The 20,046-nt window shown below is 34.4% G+C and overlaps 1 protein-coding gene across 2 annotated transcripts in view; it reads right to left on the reverse strand.

Moving 5' to 3' along the window:
- Positions 1-870: 870 nt before the first annotated feature.
- The window catches only part of LOC126976463 (NAD(+) hydrolase sarm1-like), a 38,113-nt gene continuing 18,937 nt past the window's right edge, over positions 871-20,046 (reverse strand). For both annotated transcript variants that reach the window (XM_050824788.1, XM_050824789.1), the window contains exons 2-10: positions 16,834-16,974; positions 13,735-13,892; positions 12,563-12,929; positions 8,559-8,804; positions 6,594-7,915; positions 6,288-6,523; positions 5,912-6,198; positions 5,664-5,830; positions 871-4,493 (exon numbers count right to left, since the gene is read on the reverse strand). In XM_050824788.1, the coding sequence (XP_050680745.1) occupies positions 4,340-4,493; positions 5,664-5,830; positions 5,912-6,198; positions 6,288-6,523; positions 6,594-7,915; positions 8,559-8,804; positions 12,563-12,929; positions 13,735-13,892; positions 16,834-16,974 (3,078 nt within the window). In that variant the 3' untranslated portion in view covers positions 871-4,339. The remainder of the gene's footprint in view (positions 4,494-5,663; positions 5,831-5,911; positions 6,199-6,287; positions 6,524-6,593; positions 7,916-8,558; positions 8,805-12,562; positions 12,930-13,734; positions 13,893-16,833; positions 16,975-20,046) is intronic.

A 20,046-nucleotide genomic window follows, 5' to 3' on the forward strand; every position in this document is an offset into this window, starting at 1 on the left:
AAAGATCATATAACAGTTCTTGTCTGAGGCTTGTCAGGTACAATCTAAACATGAAAAAAAATGACTTCAAAAACTGAAAAGTATCAAATAACTAAAAATCTAATTTAAAACACCTCTTATGCAAACCTTTACCTTTAATATTAATAAAATACTATTATTTATATGTGCTACCTATTGATAGGTAAGTCAGTGCCAAGCCCAAAACAAAATAAAACTTTAGTGATTTTTAGTAAACGTAGTTTATTTTTTATGTTTTAGTGTCAGTTAATAATAATATATAATTAACCTGAATAATAAAAATATTGACACACTTTTTACACAAATTATCTTGCCCCAAGTTAAGCCTACATAGCCTGTGTTATGGGTTACAAGACAATGATATATTTAAAACAATATACTTACTTAAACATACATAAATTTATATAAACATACATAAATACATTTAAACATCCATGACTCGGAAACAAACTTCTATATTCATCATATAAATGCTTGCACCTACCGGGATTCGAACCCGGGACCTCTGAATGAAAACTCCAAAAAAAACCGTACACAGAAAACAATTATGTCATCCAGGTAGACGTAAATTTTCATATAAATGTTCATAAAATGAATACTACTGGGCCAAACTATGTAAAATTTTTATGGGAACAAATGGCATCTATTTCGCATCAAAAGATCGTACGTAAATCGGATCATAAATCTCAGAGTAATCGGTGTACATACATAAAAAAAATACCAATTGAATTGATAACCTCCTCCTTTTGGAAGTTGGTTAAAAATATTAAATACTTTATTTTAAATTTAGCACACAGTACTTTTCAATTAAATTTTCCCATACAAATACTGCAAGGTTGTGGGCTGTAGGGGTTAAGTAAAAAAGATTCCAAAATTATAATTATATTGGATGCATCAACCTTTACAACTTGAATTCATTGTTTGTGAATGCTTCGTGAATATGATGGTATTGATTACTGTCATAATTAGTAATTACATCCAACAAATACATTGATTTTTAAACTTTAACAGGTCACCCTGGCACCACAGCACCGGTTTACCGTTGACACATGGACGAGCCATCATTCCCTTTGCACATAGTAGTAGAAAATGAGCAGAGTAAATCAAAGTACCTGATTAGATTAGAAATATATGTAAGTGATAAAACACACATGTAAATCAAATATATATTTTATTTTAAATAAAAATTTCTTCTGACCTCCAAGGCCTCTAAAATAATGTACAACAGATCAATAACATTTATTCATTTTTATATTTAAAAAAAAAACAAGATTCTTATAACAGTCCCTAAGTAATAACAAAAATATTCCAATACCTATTAATTAAATAACGTTAATTGATTTTCTTATTTATTAACAGTGTCATTGGTAGTGTTATGATTTTGTTTGAACATTTTTATTAAGTAATTATATATTACTTACTTTTACACGCGGCTATGCTCGCCTTGATGTTCTTGACTTCTTGGAACTTCTAATTAGAACAAAAGAAGGCGTTTCTTTTCATTACCCAGATATGCTGGCCGTCAAAGTAGTTAAATGTTATATCTGACATCTAACTTAGTATACTGTCGTAATAGACGAACTCTGTGTGAGAGTGAGCTAACCATCCTTGCATAACAACCTATTTGTAAGAAAAAGACGGAATAGGTGTAGACCATGAAACCTTTTTGAAACAATTTAGGGTCCATTAGTATCCTGTCAAATTGGACCTCATTTTAAATTGTGTTTTTATCGTAATTAATGTGGAGAGTGTTTGTCTATTACGCTAGTATACTACGTTTATGGTCGATTAATATATTTTTATTTCTGAAAGAATTTTCTTTTTATTGAGATTATAAATACAGTTACATACAGCCTTAATAGGCAACAGATGACAATGATATCTTTAGTGTGCATGACAGCTACGTCTTACACTCGCAATACATAATTCACTTTGTTTTAGTGCCTGTGTGTGTTAGTGAAAATAGAGGCTAACGTTTCTCCGCTATTTTTTGACGCTTTTCAGTCTATCTAGAGTCTAGATTCTATACGTATAAACTATCTTAGATGTTATTACTTAAGATTAAACAATAAAATTACATTGTGATATTGATATCAAACATACACAACAACATAATTAAACGTCATTACTAAGATTAAGAAAGAATTGGTCTCCGCTGCGTTCCAACTAGATACTGCAGGCGCAGGTGTAGTCGCAAAGTGCGGCAACTAATACCCGAGCTAGTCTCGAACAATGTGTGACGTTGACGTGCCACATGTTCTGTTAAACTTTGCTAATAATTGAAACTAGAAGGCCGGGTTGCGTAGTAAAACTTTGTAAAAATAATACTTCAAGAAATAAGATAGACACTGGGTAATTTATTATGTTTTTAAAGTGATAACCCTCACTTCTAGGTTTAATACACAAATAAAATTTTAAAAACAAAATAAGAACGGTTAGCGAAGTCGTGGTTTCGAGTCCCGCATCGTTCATAAAATTTTGTTTTTCAAATTTTAAAGACACTGGGATCAAATATTAACAGTATTTTGTATTTTATTAATTTCAATGTAAAATAACACGAAGCGTACGTTACAAAATTTTGAAAGATGCCATTGAGTGTCAAGATTGGCAAACAAGCATCTTATAGTTGCCGTAATAAAAAAAGCTATTGTTCTCAGGTAATGCGGTATCTGGTTGGAGCGCAGCGGAGACCGATCCTTAATCTAAGCGTCATTAATTTTAACAAAACCACAATGCTGCAAATCGCCAAACCAAAGAGGATGTAAATACTAGTTAAGATAGAGGCTGCCGGAAGAAAAATTTAAATTTAGTTTATTATGAAACGTGCAGTCATTTTACATAAGATTGAAATAGTAGTAATTACAGTATGGCGATTGGATACGAAGTATAATCCGGCTAAGTTTGAAAGCGAATAGTTGCCTATAACGTAGTGGATTTCGGGTATCTCCTTTTTTTACAAGATTGTAGCCGTCATCTGTCAATCTATCAATGCACGATTCATACAATCGAGTAAATCGTTTTTTTTATAGAGTTTCGCTAGGCGGCGCCAAACTAAAACGTGATATTAAATCTCTTTCCTTCTTTCTACATTATTGTGATATATAATTATTTAAGAAATTTGAAACAAAATAAATGCTTTTTATAGGCAAATAGTTACAATGACAACAGTTCATTTGCCATTCTAAACAAATAACAAATTGCTAATTACAAAAAGTAGTTAATACTTTTTTTTGTTTGTGTGGGGCTAAACATAGCTGTCAATTAGGGCTTACTTTAAATTTTCATCACATAACCAAATCAAAATATCACACAAAAAATTAGTTACCTATGTACAAGTTATTACAAAATAAAATTAAAGCTCTTTTCAGTTACCACTATTACTTTTTAGAAAATTAAGTATATTGGAGAATTGCTATTCACTAAATGTATATATAAGCAAAAAATATGTACTGGTACACGTTTTTTAAATACTTGTCTAGGGAGGGAAGTAGGACATTTCAGACTGCGTGCAAAATGCCAACCGAACTTTCCGCACAATTAATAAAGCATCGAACCGAGTATTGACTTTAATCCTTAGATTATTTATACGTCTAGATAGACGCTGACTGCTGTGATTACATCGAAAAAAGGTCGATAGTTAACCTCTATCTTGAGCAATGCACGCAAATTGACACAAATTCGCAAGTGTACGCAAACTAAAGTATTAAATCTAGGCTTATGTTCATCGGATTTCTAATAGCAAGAGGCTCTATCTAGACGTATGAATTATCTAAGCTTTTATCAATGACGTTCTATAGTTACATAAACACATAAATTTTAAAGTTACCGAGAGGAGCTTTAAATTTAACTAATAGTTTTGTGGATCGAAAAATGTAGGAACTCATTATAATCAACAAACAATGTTGGTTTGAGATATTCATGTAGGTACAGGGGCGTGCTTTGGTTTTCTAACAAGGTCGCCTACCTTTCTTCCTTTTTCTTCTTCTTCCCTTCCATTCTCTAGATTTAACAAGTCGTAGTTTTACTTTAGTCGGACAGTACTAGCTTTTGAGGTCGAAATATTGAAGTTGTATATCGAATATGTAATCTGAACACTGCCTACCGTAGGTATTTAGGATCTAGCGTAAGGAAAGATTTTATGAGTGGATGTTCAAAAGTTTGGTAATTAATTACGGAACCAAATCAAACTAAATCAACATTAACACTAGTGTTATATTTATGTACTTAAGTTCTTAACGAAGTAGGCACTGCCTAATTGCTTATATGGTATGCACGCCCCTGTGTAGGTACCTAATGATTTGATAAGACTAGTGCTCATATGTTATTCAGTTACAGTACTGTCATCTGGTTGAGTTGGTGTGTAATTAGGTGCACTCCTGTTCATGGTAGCTGTCATAGGGGTGTGACTTTCTGCACGGCTTCGAAATGGTCCCTCTAACCGGTTCACGATATTTGATTTCCCACCTCTCAAGAAGCTGAAATTAGAAGTTGTTTATGATTTATAATAAGCAGCCTCTACTAAGAAAACAGAGATTTTCCTTTTTTTATACTATAAAAATCGCGATACAAAAATATTTTAACAAAAAAACAACCGACTTCAAAAACACTTTTCCAAAACAATATATACTTATAATATGCACTTAAAAGTATAAAAATCTTTGCGTATTTTTATACAATCTAATTAATTAATCTAATTCTAGTTACGATTGTTGTTATTTTTGGAATCGGTGTCCTTCCGCCGCCACCCGCTCTCGCCTCTCGCCTCCTCACGACTCAAGCACATCTCACCTATAACTACATAGTTATAGGTGAGATGTGTCCAAGATAGGTTTGTAACTACTTGTAACATACATATGTAGTTACAAACCTATCTTGGATGACATCGACTCCAAAAATTACAATAATCGTAACTAGTAATTCTAGTTACGATTATAATTAGATTGTATAAAAATACGCAATTATTTCACTAACTAACAATTTATCTAAATATGTGTAGATTGAGAGTTAACGAAGAATTGAAGAGTTCCGTTACTTTGTCATGGATTCCGTCATCAGAACCTAAAAAAAAACTCTCACCAAACTATCTTTGAAGTATATCCTTTCCAATAAAAAAAGAATCATCGAAATCGGTTGGCGCGATATTGAGTTATTCGTAAATTTATCACCCACTTTGCTATACGTATGTATAGCAAATTTAAGACTTTTAGGGTTTTCTCATGGATGCCATTGTCAGATCTGGACCAAATTACATTGGAACCAAACGGGAAGCGGCAGCTTTAAAAAAAAGATTTATCAAAATCGATTCATCCAGTCGAAGTTTTGAGGTAACAAACATAAAAAAACATACCGACGAATTGAGAACCTCCTCCTTTTTTGTAGTCGGTTAAAAATAGTTGTAGATCGTAGAAAGGCAGAAATTTGAAGTTTTATATATTTTTCAAGGCTGACTAAATAAAAATAAAAAAAAAATAATATTTAGGTGTGGATCGGGTCATACTTATCATTTAGGGGTATGAAAAATAGATATTGGCCGATTCTCAGACCTACCCGATTTGCACACAAAATTTAATAGAAATCGGACAAGCACCCGGACACGAGAATTTTATATATTAGAGGATACTACGAGTACTACAAATAAAAATTACCATTCTAATTTATCAACGCAGGCATCTTGATAATCATGAATCCACCGTATTCCATTGAAGAAACAAAGAGCTTGCATGTCTTCTGGAAGTTCTTCAGGCTCCGGCCATACGAAATTGTCAATAATTGGAACAATGTTGCATTGGGAATTTAACGCTGCCACAACTTCCTGAAAGATATAGTTATAGTTAAAATTTTGTAGATCTTATTTATTGGGGACCAAAAATGTATTCTGAGTGTAAATAATTACCCGGTGAAGACAGTCCTTTTGATCATAATCCTCCTTGCATTTGTCTAGAGCATTCGGTGTTAGAACTAGTAAAAAGTGTTTGGCATGCTGGATACTTTCAAGAAGATCTTCGAAGTTACCAGGTTCTCGTGTCTCAACGTCAATAAATATTGTGAAACCTCGAAGATGTAAATGAACTTTAAGCAAACTTGCTAACTGAGATCCATTCGATCGCCGATAACTTATAAACACATCGATATTCTTTAACAAGTTATCTTCCTCGATGCTAGGAAGTCGGCTTTCATAATCTGTAGGCAACAGTCACAAAGCATTCATATATTTTCAATCAACTTTATGCATACGCTGCTTTAAATATATGAAAACGAAATATGTTTACCTCGTATCGCATTTAATATTCTCAACCTATGTATACTGTTTTTTATGCGGCATTCATTCTCAAGTTGTTCATCACTTAAACCTAGTATAGAATCTCTGTCGACGCCGGCGTTTAACATGGAATACGTGTAAACAGTATATTCTGCACCAATACTTTGTAAAAATTCTTGGAGACTACAAGTATCTCGTAGGCTGTAGTCCGCCATTTTCTTTAGTTGCTGGAGTTCCCGCGCAAACCTGGAAACGAAGATTAAATATTCAATAAATTTTGTTGTATTCTTGTCAGAAAGTAATTAATGTTTATTACCTTTTTCTTTTGATGCCGTTGTCGAGTCCAATGTCATACTTTAGGTTATCTTCTGTTATTTGTAGTAAGAGGTCTCCATCAACTTTGCTTTCATAAAAATTATCTGCACATTCAGTGAAACCTATTTGTTTTACCCATTCCCTGACATCCTCAATAGACCATAACGGCACTTGCTGGGAAAGTTTGTGTGGTACTTCTTCTCCAATTAGTCTCAGTGCTTGTGCAGCATATTTGGAGGCCACAGCATTTGGAGAACCAGCAACTATCATAAGTGGCTCTATTGCATTAATTTCTCTAAATATCTCAGTGTTACATTGTTGTTTTTTTATTCCAGCTTCCATGCAAAAGTGAAATGCTGCCAAGTTTCTAGCTTCTTCTCGTTTTGAACTCAGAACAGGAACTAATCTTTGTAACCAACTTTTACTTTGACCATGTGCGTGAGCTAGATTTGATTTTGCAAATTCTGATGGATTATGTGATGTAACAAAAGGTTCTACTAAGTCCAAAGTACCCGAACTAAGGACTGCTGCTTCTATTTCTTTATTAGCAACTAAAACTGCTATTGCTAAACATGCATAATATTTAATATTATCATCGTTATGAAATGCTAATGGAAACAACCACATTGGTACTTTCCTTTTTATCATTGCTTCCTGGTTATCTGCACCTCCATAAAGGGATAAATTTGCCAATGCAGTCGCACAGTGGCGCAATGTTTCAATATCATTTTTTCTGCATTCAAATAAAACTGCATCTAATCCCCCTAATCTAATAACATCGCTGCACGTACATTCACTGTGTTTGAATAAATGCTCAAGTATTCCTGTTCCTACTCTAGAGTATTCTACGACATTAGCGTTTTTAGTACAAACACAGGCCACATTTACTACTTTCTCCAAACCATTTTTAACAACATAATCTCTATTTTCTGTAGTAAGGCATTGTTCTAAAATATTTGCTGATGCAAACTGTAAAATAGGGTATTTTGATTCCATACATTTTTCCATTAATAGGTCCAATCCCCCTGAAGTGCGTATTGTATTACATAAACAGTTTCCTAGCTCATGTCCATATGTGGGTACAGCCCAGGACTTTCTTATCATCTCATTCATTTTATTAAAATATTTGGTTGCTTTATGCGTGTCCAATTCGTTATTTTTAATTGCAAATATATAAGCCTTCATACAACATGTATATTTTCGGATGGTTGCATCAACAATCTTTTGATTTGAATTATTATTGAGATTATCCAAATCCTCGAAATTAAGGTTCTCTAAATCATCCTCAATAGGCTTATTTGTTCCGTTTAACAAGTCGGTGACCTGAAATTTCCATTTAAATAAATTGAATTATGATTATTTCATTGATAGTGTGATGAAGAGTAAATTTTGGGGGTCTATTGCTATAATTATTTAATTTGCTTGTTCGATAATTAAATTACAGAGTATTTTTATTGCTTATATTATTAATTAAGCGGCTTAATCGGTTTGCGTTGCATAGAAATGTCGCTTCATTGCGCGTCTCCGATGTATTTAACGTGATTAGTGCAGTTCCGAATTCAGTGCCGAATTCTATTATAGTAAGAATACATACACAACTAAGTAAAGTCCTCCTCAATACGGTTTTCTAAGAACCTTCTTCCATGAACAACCGAACTACGCAGTAAATTCACGGCAACAATACAATTAAAGAAAAGCGTACATCTTTCTAAAAGACTCGCAACGCTTTTGATGAACGACTGTTGTGTCAAGAGAAAATAGGCTGGGGTAATCATGTTCCATCTAGTAAAATGTACGCTGGCTGTTTCTCCTGTTTGTCCAAACTGAATAAAAAAATAATTTTATGTTAAAAATGTAAGACAGGTACTCTTACAGGTATAAGATCGCAGCTCAGATATATCGAAGCCGAAGCCCTACCATCATTTGAGTCTTATGCTGGGTTGAATACTTAAATAAAAGAGCTTACCTCTGATGACAGAACCGTGGCGCTAGTTGATATATTTTTAGTAGACATAGACATGTTGGATTGGGCCACGCTTGAGTGTTCCTTATGATTAAAAATTCCATTTGAACTAACAGTTGTAAGCGCCTGTGATGAAGCCATTCCTTTTCTTTCGGCACTAAATGTACCCGTTTGCAATCGGGAGCAACTAGAAGACACATTGTTTACCTCTTGAGCTCTTAAATCAGCTGTCTGAAGGGTGCGTTTATCCTTAAAATAAAGATAAAAAATTATCGTAATGAATCAAATATTTAAAACACATTCATCCATCAAAATATTCACAGGTATTATAATGCGTAAATTAGGCTTTAGCCGTCGTTTTGAATACATATTTTCGCGTATAAGTCGTCGTTTTCAAATATAATTTTTTGTTTTTATATTAAAAGATACCGCGCGTCATGTCTCGGATAGTGAACTGATCTAAGCGTTATTGGATTTAGGCCAATCACGCCGTTCGGGCATATGAAGCTGTTTAAGTTTATGGACACACGTCATTCTTATAGAAGGCCCAATTATTTCGGTAGTTATAAACTAACATAGTTTGTTATTTGATTTTGATTTGTATAAGTATGAAAATACATTATTACAGAGCCATTGAGGCAAGTGATCAGGCGACAATGAAGTTTAATAACACGAAAAACTAGTAACAAGTAAAATAAAAATAAAAAATCCGGGAGTGCCAGCAGAAGTGAAAACTTAACATTAACGTTGTGTATTTTTGAATATTTTGGAACGGTTAGGGAATAATCTCGCACGAATTGCTTTATTTATCAGTAAAAAAGTACTAGCATTTGTGTGGTGAAGTACAATATTCATTTATTGCGCTATCTAACACATAAATTACAATTTATGTTACATAAAAATTTAGCCCTTCAGAACTAATACAATTATTTTACATTAAAAAGTATATCTCTAAGAAAAATCAACTTTCATCCATCATTTCAACGACTGTCTTCCGAATTTTCGATCAGGTCACGTGTCCTGAAGCGAGTTTAACATTTTAAACCCATCTCAAGAAAAGTGCTCAACGCCGCTAAAGAAACTTCAAATATATCATTTTTCGCACAACACGTATTTACGGGGGTACGAAGCACAGCACAAAGATAACCACAAACACAAACGAACAATAACAATGGGTCAGTTGTAAAACTCTGCACAAGAATAAAGAACAAAACAAGGACCATATGAAGTCCATGTTGCTAGCATGACACATAATTTCAACCGCTATGAGAGACATTACTATCACCGCTACCATATGGACGTATTATTACATAGACACCGAGAACATAAATATTTAATGAATGACGTCCAGTTAAATAAAACTCTTAAAGGATTAAAACGCGTTTACTAAAAAAGTAATAAGACTTACTTAAAAGTGTTTTATTTAAATGTGTAACACTCGCGTTAATCAAAGAAAATACTAATGACGTCAATATTAAAGTATACTCGCGTAATACATAAGACAATCTCTGCTTCAACTATGATCGCCTGGTACCAAAATACTGTTTAAAATTGAAATACGACTGCCTTACGAATTTTCAATCAGTTCACGTGCCCTGACGTGAGTTTAACACTTTATACCCAACTCAAGAAAATTGCTCAACGCCGCTAAAGAAGTTTCCACTTCAATAATAACTGTTTATAAATTGTGATTTTACTCGGACTGGTCGCGCTCCGATCGACGATTCGAGCGTTACAAAGTCCAGCGTAAAAGCTCAGTCATTATTTTTAACTCTTCAAACAATAACTTGAATTAAGTAAATTAATATTAATTAATTAATTATTAATTACTTAATTCTATGAAGTATATAAATAAAAAAAAATGGTTTTGAACTTGGATCGAACCGGGGGCACCGTGGACAACACCCTACCAATTGTGTCACCGACGATTTAATAAATTACCAGTAACTACGTAGGTACTAAGGCTGAGATGAAGATAGAGCGGTCTTAGACTTTGCTCAGACTTATCTAGCGAGTCGAAGTCCGGATTTATTAACATCACTTTCGCCTTTCTCAAGTCCAATATAACGACGATTTAGGAAAAACTTAGACTATAAGCCCAACAGAGACGAACAATTCCCTGCGTCATCCAAACTGTCCGACTTCTTGAATTTCCCGTATAATACAACAATCGGTGATGCCAGTAATTATGGTTCCTATTTAAATAAATCTTAGCATTCCACATTGACGTTCAATAAACAGCTAGACTCACAATAACGCTCAAAAATTGTCTAAAGCAAAACTCTGCTTACCTGTCTATTATGCAGAGTTTTCGTTCAGTTGCGTTTTAACCGCGCTTTGCAAACAACGCCACGCAATGACAAAGTGTTCAGTGAAAAACTGTTCAAAAATGATAAGCTGTAATGCCCGCACTTAACTTCTGCCTTAGCTCGATCTCAGCTGTCAAATGACCCAATCAAAGATTGTGCTAAGCTAAGTTTTACGTAAGTATAGTCTGAGTACTCCTTATAATTCTCAGCCTAAACATATTTAAAAATACATACGAATAAACAAAAATGGCTACACAATGTAACGCGGATTATAAACGTACTTATAAATTAAACAACAAACTATAAATTCGCACAAATACGCAACGCAATAACTATCGGAAGGCCTTACCGAAGCTGGTGACCCCCCGCGCCGAAACATCCTCAAAGTCCAATCTAGTATTTTTGTCATAATACGATTGCCGCAGCTGGATCATGCATGATAGTTTGCTATTGTCAATGAGCTGAGTTGTACTGACCGGTTAAGCGGCGCCATATAGGGACGTCATTTTGGGATATTGATCGGCATCTGGCACGCGAGGCCGCGTCCTTACTACTTCGTTTTACAAATACCTTAAGGCTGGTTTGCATCATATTAGCTGTTATAGTTAGTTAGGCTTAGATTATTTATAGATGTCATAGATATATATTTAGATAGAGCCTCTTACTGCAAGACAACCGATGAAAACAGTAAATAAACCTGGCGTTTATTACTTCAGTGAGTTAGTGTGTGTGCATTGCTCAAAATAGAAGTTAGCAGTCAAACTCTATTTTTTACGACGTTTTCACAGCTGTCACAATCTATCTAGATGTATTAAAATGATCTAAGAGTAAAGTTTTAAGTCAAATTTAACGTTAACAGTATCGCCGACTTTAACATAGACTGCGGAATGTGTTGCACGATCGTATTCCTTGGCATAGTTAAAGTTTACAAGTGACATATCAAGTCAATATCGAATATTTATTTGACACTTTTGACAGGTTGCTAGTTAACTATTTAATATTAACAATAATTTAGCTTTAACCGGCGAAGTTTGGTCGGTTACAATTAATAGTTAAAGTTATGACGTCGTCTAAAAATTGTCAAATGGTGCATCTCATATTTTGCTTAACCGGTACTTTAACATGTTTGTTAACTTTAGCAAGTTAGTTAGTGCAACCAAGCCTAAGTAAATACATAATACTTATAAATTCTGTATTGTAGTTTTCAAATTCTGTACTTTAGCCGCCTAGATAAATTTGTGAGACACGTTATGTGTAAGGCTCGTATTTTAGAAGATGTTTTAATAGCTGACGATGGCTGGTCAGATCATTTTTTTTATGGAATAGGAGGACAAACTAGCGTACGGGTCACCTGGTGTTAAGTGATCACCGCCGCCCACATTCTCTTGCACCAGAGGAATCACAAGAGCGTTGCCGGCCTTTAAGGAAGGTGTACGCGCTTTTTTTGAAGGTACCCATGTCGTATCGTCCCGGAAACACCGCACAAGGAAGCTCATTCCACAGCATTGTAGTACGTGGAAGAAAGCTCCTTGAAAACCGCACTGTGGAGGACCGCCACACATCCAGATGGTGGGGATGATATCCTAACTTGTGGCGGGTCGTGCGAAGGTGGAATTCGGCGGCATTTAACAAACTAGTAACTAGGATACCCGTACGCTCGTTGGTCCTCCTTTTCCATAAAAAAAATTATCTACTTACTTGTTGATAAGCTGTACTTTTCTCAGCACTGAGGCTTTCCGCTTGCAATAGTTTCTGTGTCGCCCCCGCAGCACTTTGTTCGGAGTAAAGTACATCCCCATGCTGTATATTTCTAGATCTCGCGCTATTTTCTGCTGATTGAGATGCACAGCAACCATCTCTGACTAGACTAGTACTGCAAGCTGTCTTCGTTTGCGCTGAGCTGTACTTCAAGCTGTTTAGAGCCTCGCAAGTACTACCCTGCTTACAATTAACAGTCGAGCAATATTCGGGTTGTTTAGGATTGTTTCCAAGCGAGTTTCTATGTAAACTTTTGTATTCATTTGTAGGACTAGAATTATGTACCGTATCCAATGAGCTTTTATGCCTGTAATGTTTAATTTATAATTTCAGTAACTAAATTTTTGTTCAGAGATTCTCTAGGATAGTAAAACCTTTATGCATTTTCCCCGGGGCATATAAATAATAGGGAATTCCCAGGGCCTAAGAGTGTCGTAAGAGGCGACTTAAAGCATTTACCAGTGAGAGGCTTGTTTGCAGAGGATGCCGGCTAGATTATGGGTTCCACAACGGTGCCTTTTGCTGCAGTAATGTGTTAGCATTATTGAATTTCGGCGCCTGATGAATTTTCTGAACGGCGCCGTAGTTACTGAAATAACTGGGCAAATGAGACGTAACATCTTATGTCTCAAGGTGAGGAGCGCAATTATTGTAGTGCCGCTCAGAATGATTGGGTATTTCAAAAATCCTGAGCTGCATTGTAATGGCCAGGGCGTATCAATTACAGTGTTTCCAGGAAAATACAACAGGTACTCACTTTGAAAAAAGGAACACATAGTAGGTAACCTACCTAAGATTCCGGCATCGCTCCTGTGATACCTGTAGTGTTGCAAAAGAGTATAAGCGGCGATGATCACCTTTTTGTTCCATTAATTGTTCATAACAAAAACATACAATAAAATTGATATAACTAAATACCGCGAAAATCCCTTTACGGTTTACCTGAGTTAGTTGGCGCTTACGATTTCTACGTTACATTGCATTATTTATAATAATTACATTATGGTATTTTATATCATAAGAAATGGTACTTACCATCATAAACAATAGGTGGTAATTCTGCTAGTACCGTCTCCTATACCATAAAAAATATGAAAGTTTTCAAATCTCACCTATTTCCAAATTTAATGGCACTTGAATTGCTGAGATTTTTCATTTCTGATATGGAGCTTTTAAGCTCTGTTAGATTCGATTTGAGCGAGCTTGCTTTTTGTGAGAAATTAAGTAACCTCTGATTTGCAGTATATATATTATTAGAATTGCCGAACGACTGAAAAAGAAAATTGAGAATCAGAAAACAACAATCATTTATTATTTTAATTAAAAATTACACTTATAAATATCATACATTTTGCCGCCAAATTCGGAAAATTTTAGCGTATTGAGAGTATAGAGGCGAAGGAGTAAGCAGAAAACACGCAAACATGGTGTTTTTAGACAAGTTTTGTGGTGAAAGTATAGCATTTCGAGCTATGAACACTACTTAATCCTGTTACACATATCCTTAAGTCTTATTTGTAGGTAGCTAATGCTTGCTGTTGGTTATAGTTAATACCACCGAGCCTTTTTTTTGAAGTTAAACAAGTTTTTTGGCATGGCGTGACGCATTTTTTTGGTACTTCTCTCAGAATAGTTATTCTTATAGCTTGTACGTTTTCGTGTAGGTTTATTTATTCAGATTAGTAGTGAATAACGAGGATTGTAAGCATATAAACTGTTTTCCACGCAAGATTTTTAAAATATCGGCTTTGTTACATAGATGGCGGACCGGCAGCGGTGAACTCATATCGCTCAAGGTCACTGGCATTTAGTGTTGCCTTAACGAGAATAAGTGGCAAGGCACTCTCTGCCACTCTTCAAAAATCTATAATTACAGTTTCAGCATTTTACAATATATGTAAAGTGATGCACCAAAATTACTCAAACGTTTTGACTTGTGTAAGTTATAAAAAAAGAAAAAGAAGTGATTAGTAAAAAAAAGGATTGTATGGTTTTATGAAACCACGGTAAAAGTGAAACTTTATTTTCACATTATAGACATTTAACCAAAAATTTTTGGAATAATATTCCATTATGGGTATAAAAAACGCTTTATCAATCTTAATTTTATACTTAGAAAATTGGAATGATAATGGGAAATAATAAAAACCAACAAAATAGCGTGGAGCACTGGCACAAATGAGTAATAGTCTATACACTACACGGTCAGCTGCTGCGAACTATAGGCGCCGCCCGACCGTCACGCGACATGCAACACACAGACGAAAAAGTTTGAGACCATGTAATAAAAGTTTCACTTTAAAACTAAAAAAAATAACGAGTGCAATTCGCATAAACCGAAAATAAGTAAAGGTTTTTATGCGAGCAATTTTAATATACTACCTGAACGGACAGATGTTGTTCTGTTATGATAACGATTACTTGGCATGAGCGGATGAGGTTGGCTTTAATAATAAGAGGGTGCCATAAAATCCTGACTAAGAAGTCAGGATTTTAGAGGAGTCAGGGAGTAGACTCGGCGAAAAGAATATTCCAACCAAATTTCAAGTCTCTACGCCTTATGGTTCCAGAGATATCGTGATGAGTCAATACATAGGTGGATATTATGTCTTTAATATATATATACATCGATCTAAACTTAAACTTAAATGGTATACTATCAATGTAAAATTAAAAATCCCCGAATACAGGACTGGCCAGGCACCACAAGCAGCGTCTGTTCACGAGCATGACGAATGGACCAGTCGTCGCCTCCGTAGTACATATCTTAGGGAAGGTAACGACCCGCCCCACAACTTCGCCACCAGCAGTGCTATTTAGGCGACAATGACAAGCTTATACATTTAAAGGAGACGGAGATTTCTGGGCCAAAATGTAATAAGTTGGGATATGGTTTAAAAAAATTGTCATATCTTTCTGTTTAAAAATATAGAAAATTACCCTAATTCACAATCTAGTAAAATTCATAGGAGAAATCATAAAATTAAGTTTTCATTATCTTAAAATTCACGATTAAAATGGGATATCGATTACTATAATCGATTTTTAGGGTAATGAGTTAATACAACTCAACACAAAGCCACTTGCACCAGATGATAGATTCAATAAAAGTACCTAATAAAAATTCATTATAATTAACATAACATAATGTCTTTAGGTAAAAAAAATAAATATCAACTAAATATTATAAAGAAAAAGTCGATTCTGAATCTCGTCTGTATTTTTAATCTGTGCTGGCAGTGACAGCCACAGAATTGTCTAGAATGTCAATTGTCAATCACTCGTTTCGTAGTATCGTTTGTGCGTACCTACGCGATTTGTCATTTGAGTGTTTCCCGTTGTTTTATTGATATTTTCCTTCTTTCTGTTTGACTTCTGATATTGCTAAACTTGTACGATCATTATCTTACAACAAAAAATAATCGCATTTCAAAAATCAGCTGTTTTAATATAGATTGTTGCCCATATATTTCATAACCTGAATTTTACAAAACCTCCTATAACTCAGCTTTCAGATTGCCAAAAATCCTCAAGTTCTCATTGATGCTTTGTCGCGATAATAATATTTTTTTCCAAAAAACAGACATTTCATCGTATAGTATAGTATAGTATAAGCAAATATAAAGAAACTATCGTACAATACAACTCTCACATTGATATCTTATGCTTATTACAAAAATATGATTTCCTTTATTAAACCGTTAAATTAATTAAAAAAAAAAATACAAAGTCTATATCTTTTGTAAGGAAATAACGGCTGAACCAATTCTTATATTTTTTTGGATTTGTCTCCTCTTCTTATTGTAGAAGAACTATTAAAATTTCGGGTAATTTCCCGGAAAAAAAATACTCTCGTTCGAAGGCATTACTCGCGTAAAGGTCAAGGCCAGGTTTCCTATTTCTGCCGTGAAGCAGTAATATGTAAACATTACTGTGTTTCTGTGTGAAGGGCGCTAGCTAGTGAAATTACTGGGCAAATGAGACTTAACATCTTATGTCTCAAAGTGACGAGCGCAATTGTAGTGATGCTCAGAATTTTTAGGTTTTTCAAGAATCCTGAGTGGCACTAGATTGTTATGGGTAGGGCGCATCAATTACCATCATCTGAACGTCCTGCTCGTCTCGTCCCTTATTTTCATAAAAAAAAGGTCAGAAGATGCGATAGATCTTCTGGATGTGTGGTCTAAAGTAATCAACCCTTGGTACGATACCTGTTCTTTATGGTGCTGTGCATCTTCACTCCTCAGTATGTTACTTCTGTAAACATGTCCATTCTTCTTGACGCCATCAGTCACGTTGACATCGTTATCATGTCTCATTGTTTCCTCGAAGTTCGCCACCAAACTGGAAACCTGTGAAAAAGTGAATATTACATTTTCCTTTCAAATACACAATTAATTTATGGTAAAAAGACCCATTGCTCCTTCTATTTTATTCAATAAAAATATGTAGGGCGTAAATATATGAATAGTAGATTGACTGTCCTAACCATAGATGTTTCAAAAAAAAGTACTGGAAGATGGTTAGTCATTGTTCATAGTTATTGTTTTTCTTTTGTTTATTAAGTAAGAACCTACTATTTTTTTATCAGCCTATTGCTTGTGGTTTTATTTTGGTTATATTTTTGAAAATTATCGTTAGCTTTAAGTAACACAAAGTAAAAAGTTTTAGTTAAACAAAGAATTATACGAGTTAGCCTGTTAGTGGAGTGTACAACATTATAAAAGTATTTTTAAATGTGTCCGAAGATTAAGATACCTAGTTGTATGCACGTTGGCTTCCTAATAGATAAATAAATAGCTTTAGAATATGTAAACGTAAAGACAATCTAACAGCCCAATAATGTGGAACCAATTTTGTATTATCAATGTGTGCATTAACAAGTGGTTTAAAATGCAAAATACTGAAGAACTAATGCCAATCGTGGCTGACTGTTTATGACCTGTCAATCAAAATTGGTTACAGTAAGAATTGATTGGCTTTCTTTTTATATCTTGGCGTGTCTCCGTTAGAGAATCTATGTGTATGTATGACAGATGTGCTTGCTTAAAGCGGCACTGCTGCCTACTTTATAATATTATATTACTAGTAAATCCTAGGTCAGCTTCACTGTGACCTATTCGCTCAAAAAGGATTAACTGCCCTAATAAACTTTCAACCTCTAATTCACCCACTAAAGGGTTAAATTGGAAAAACATCTAGATTTATTTCTATCCAAAAACACGTACTTATATGTAATTTCGGGCTTCCTTTAAAAGTAACAGACTTCACACAACTGCTCATCCCTTTTATGCAACTCTTACGAGTTAAACTACCGTTTATTTTATGGAAAAGGGGGTACCTCAACATCGCCTATTTCTGCCGTGAAGTAGTAATGTGTAAACATTACTGTGTTTCGATCTGAAGGGCACCGTAGCTAGTGAAATTACTGGGCAAATGAGACTTAACACCTTATGTCTCAAGGTGATGAGCGCAATTGTAGTGCCGCACAGAATTTTTTGGTTTGTCAAGAAGCCCTGCACTGCATTGTAATGGGCAGGGCGTATCAATTACCATCAGCTCAACTTCCTGCTAGCCTCGTCCTATTTTCATAAAAAAAATAGTCCACTTGTACCAATAGAGGAATCACAAGAGCGTTGCCGACCCTAAACGGCCGTGGTACGGGGCGGGCGAGGTACAAAAAGTTAATGTTGTAAGGTCTTCAGGCTCCGTTTTGGGAATAGGAGTCCCGCAGGGTTCAATTCTAGGATCATTTCTGTTTTTAATCTATATGAATGACTTACCCTATCTAATAAAGAACACACATTATATAGTATTGTTTGCGAATGATACATCACTATTATTTAAAGTTAATCGACATGCAACTGCTATTGACGATGTAAACAATGCTATTCCTAAAGTAGAACAACGGTTCAATGTAAACAATCTTGTTTTAAAGTTGTTAATGCTTAAAATTCATAACAGCAAATGTAAAAAAAATAACACTTAAATTAATCTTATAAATAAGACAGTGTTTTTAGCTATAACTCTAGATGAGACACTTCAATGGGGCGATATTTTGTTTTCATTTCATGTAACGAACCGACAGTAAGGCTGAGATCTATAAAGCGTACTTAGACATTACTCACACTTAAGTTACGTAAAACTTATCTCATTGTGATAAATTGGGAATTTGACTTTTGCTCTGGACTGTTTAGCTTAAGCTCAGTTTGAATTAAATAACTATCAAATGACTATAAAAACGAAGTCAAAGATTATGGCTATGGCTTACACTCAGATAAGTTTAACTTAAGTGAAGTCTGAACAAAGTCTAAGTACGCTCTAATCTCTATACTCGTAGATCTCAACCTGAGAATCAACAGTGCTACCTATCGGAAAATTTAGGATTCGTGTAATTTGTAATGTTTGTAGCCATATAGTCTACGCTCGTCAAGAAATAATTTATATATAGATTCATTACTACTGCAAACACAACATAACATTTAACATTAACTCTTTAGCTCGAAAATTCATTAAAATACCGAAACAATTGCATTAAATGCGTCATAATTCTGGTTTTTACAAATAAACACGTTATTCTTGTTTATATGCAAAGGTATTTAAATTTTATGTAAAAGCAACACTTCCTTCTTGCATTTTAAACTTTATGAGTAATCGATCTTTTATGTTTAAAATTGATCGTATTTCATCAAGCATCTTCATCACAGCGTAGAAATCTAAATAAGAATATAGTGGTAATGTTATAAGTGCTAGTCACTTGTGGGACTAAAAACTTTTAATTATTTACGGTGTGTGTGGATGATGCATCTACTGTACTCGATATTATTGTTTTGTACTAATTTACATTTACTCCTTTGACTTACTCGTGTAAGGCATTGACTATTTGAAGTTTGAGTATTTTTGTTGCATCACTTTATGTAAATGATGATTTAAAAGAGTGGCAATGAGTTTCTTGCCATTTCTTCTCATTAAAGCTCAACCTTTTACTAAGTGGCAGTAGAGATAAAAAAACTTTTGACATTCATAAGATTAATTTCCGTGACCTACATGAATAAAGTGATTTTGATTTGATTTGATTTGACGACAGCCATCGTCTATAGATAAATTATACTGCTACGTACGCTTGCAACACTCAATATCCAATCCCCTTGTTAGAAGCCCGACGAGATAGTCCTCGTCCTCCATTCGTTTTACGCCAGACACACACACTAATGTACGTATTTAAGAATTGTAACTAAGAATAAAATACATTTTATAATCAATAATAGTGTTTATTAATAAATAACCTTCCTTACTTTACCATATTAACATATATCAAATTTAAGATTCAAGCTGAAAATGACAGATTTATAAAAAATAAGCGCTGACCCGGCAAACTTATTTGTCAAAAGAAATTTCCCTAATAAATAAACTACACTGCGCCC

This window comes from Leptidea sinapis, chromosome 41 (genome assembly GCF_905404315.1).
Source record: "Leptidea sinapis chromosome 41, ilLepSina1.1, whole genome shotgun sequence".
In the NCBI taxonomy this organism is placed as follows: Eukaryota; Metazoa; Arthropoda; class Insecta; order Lepidoptera; family Pieridae; genus Leptidea; species Leptidea sinapis.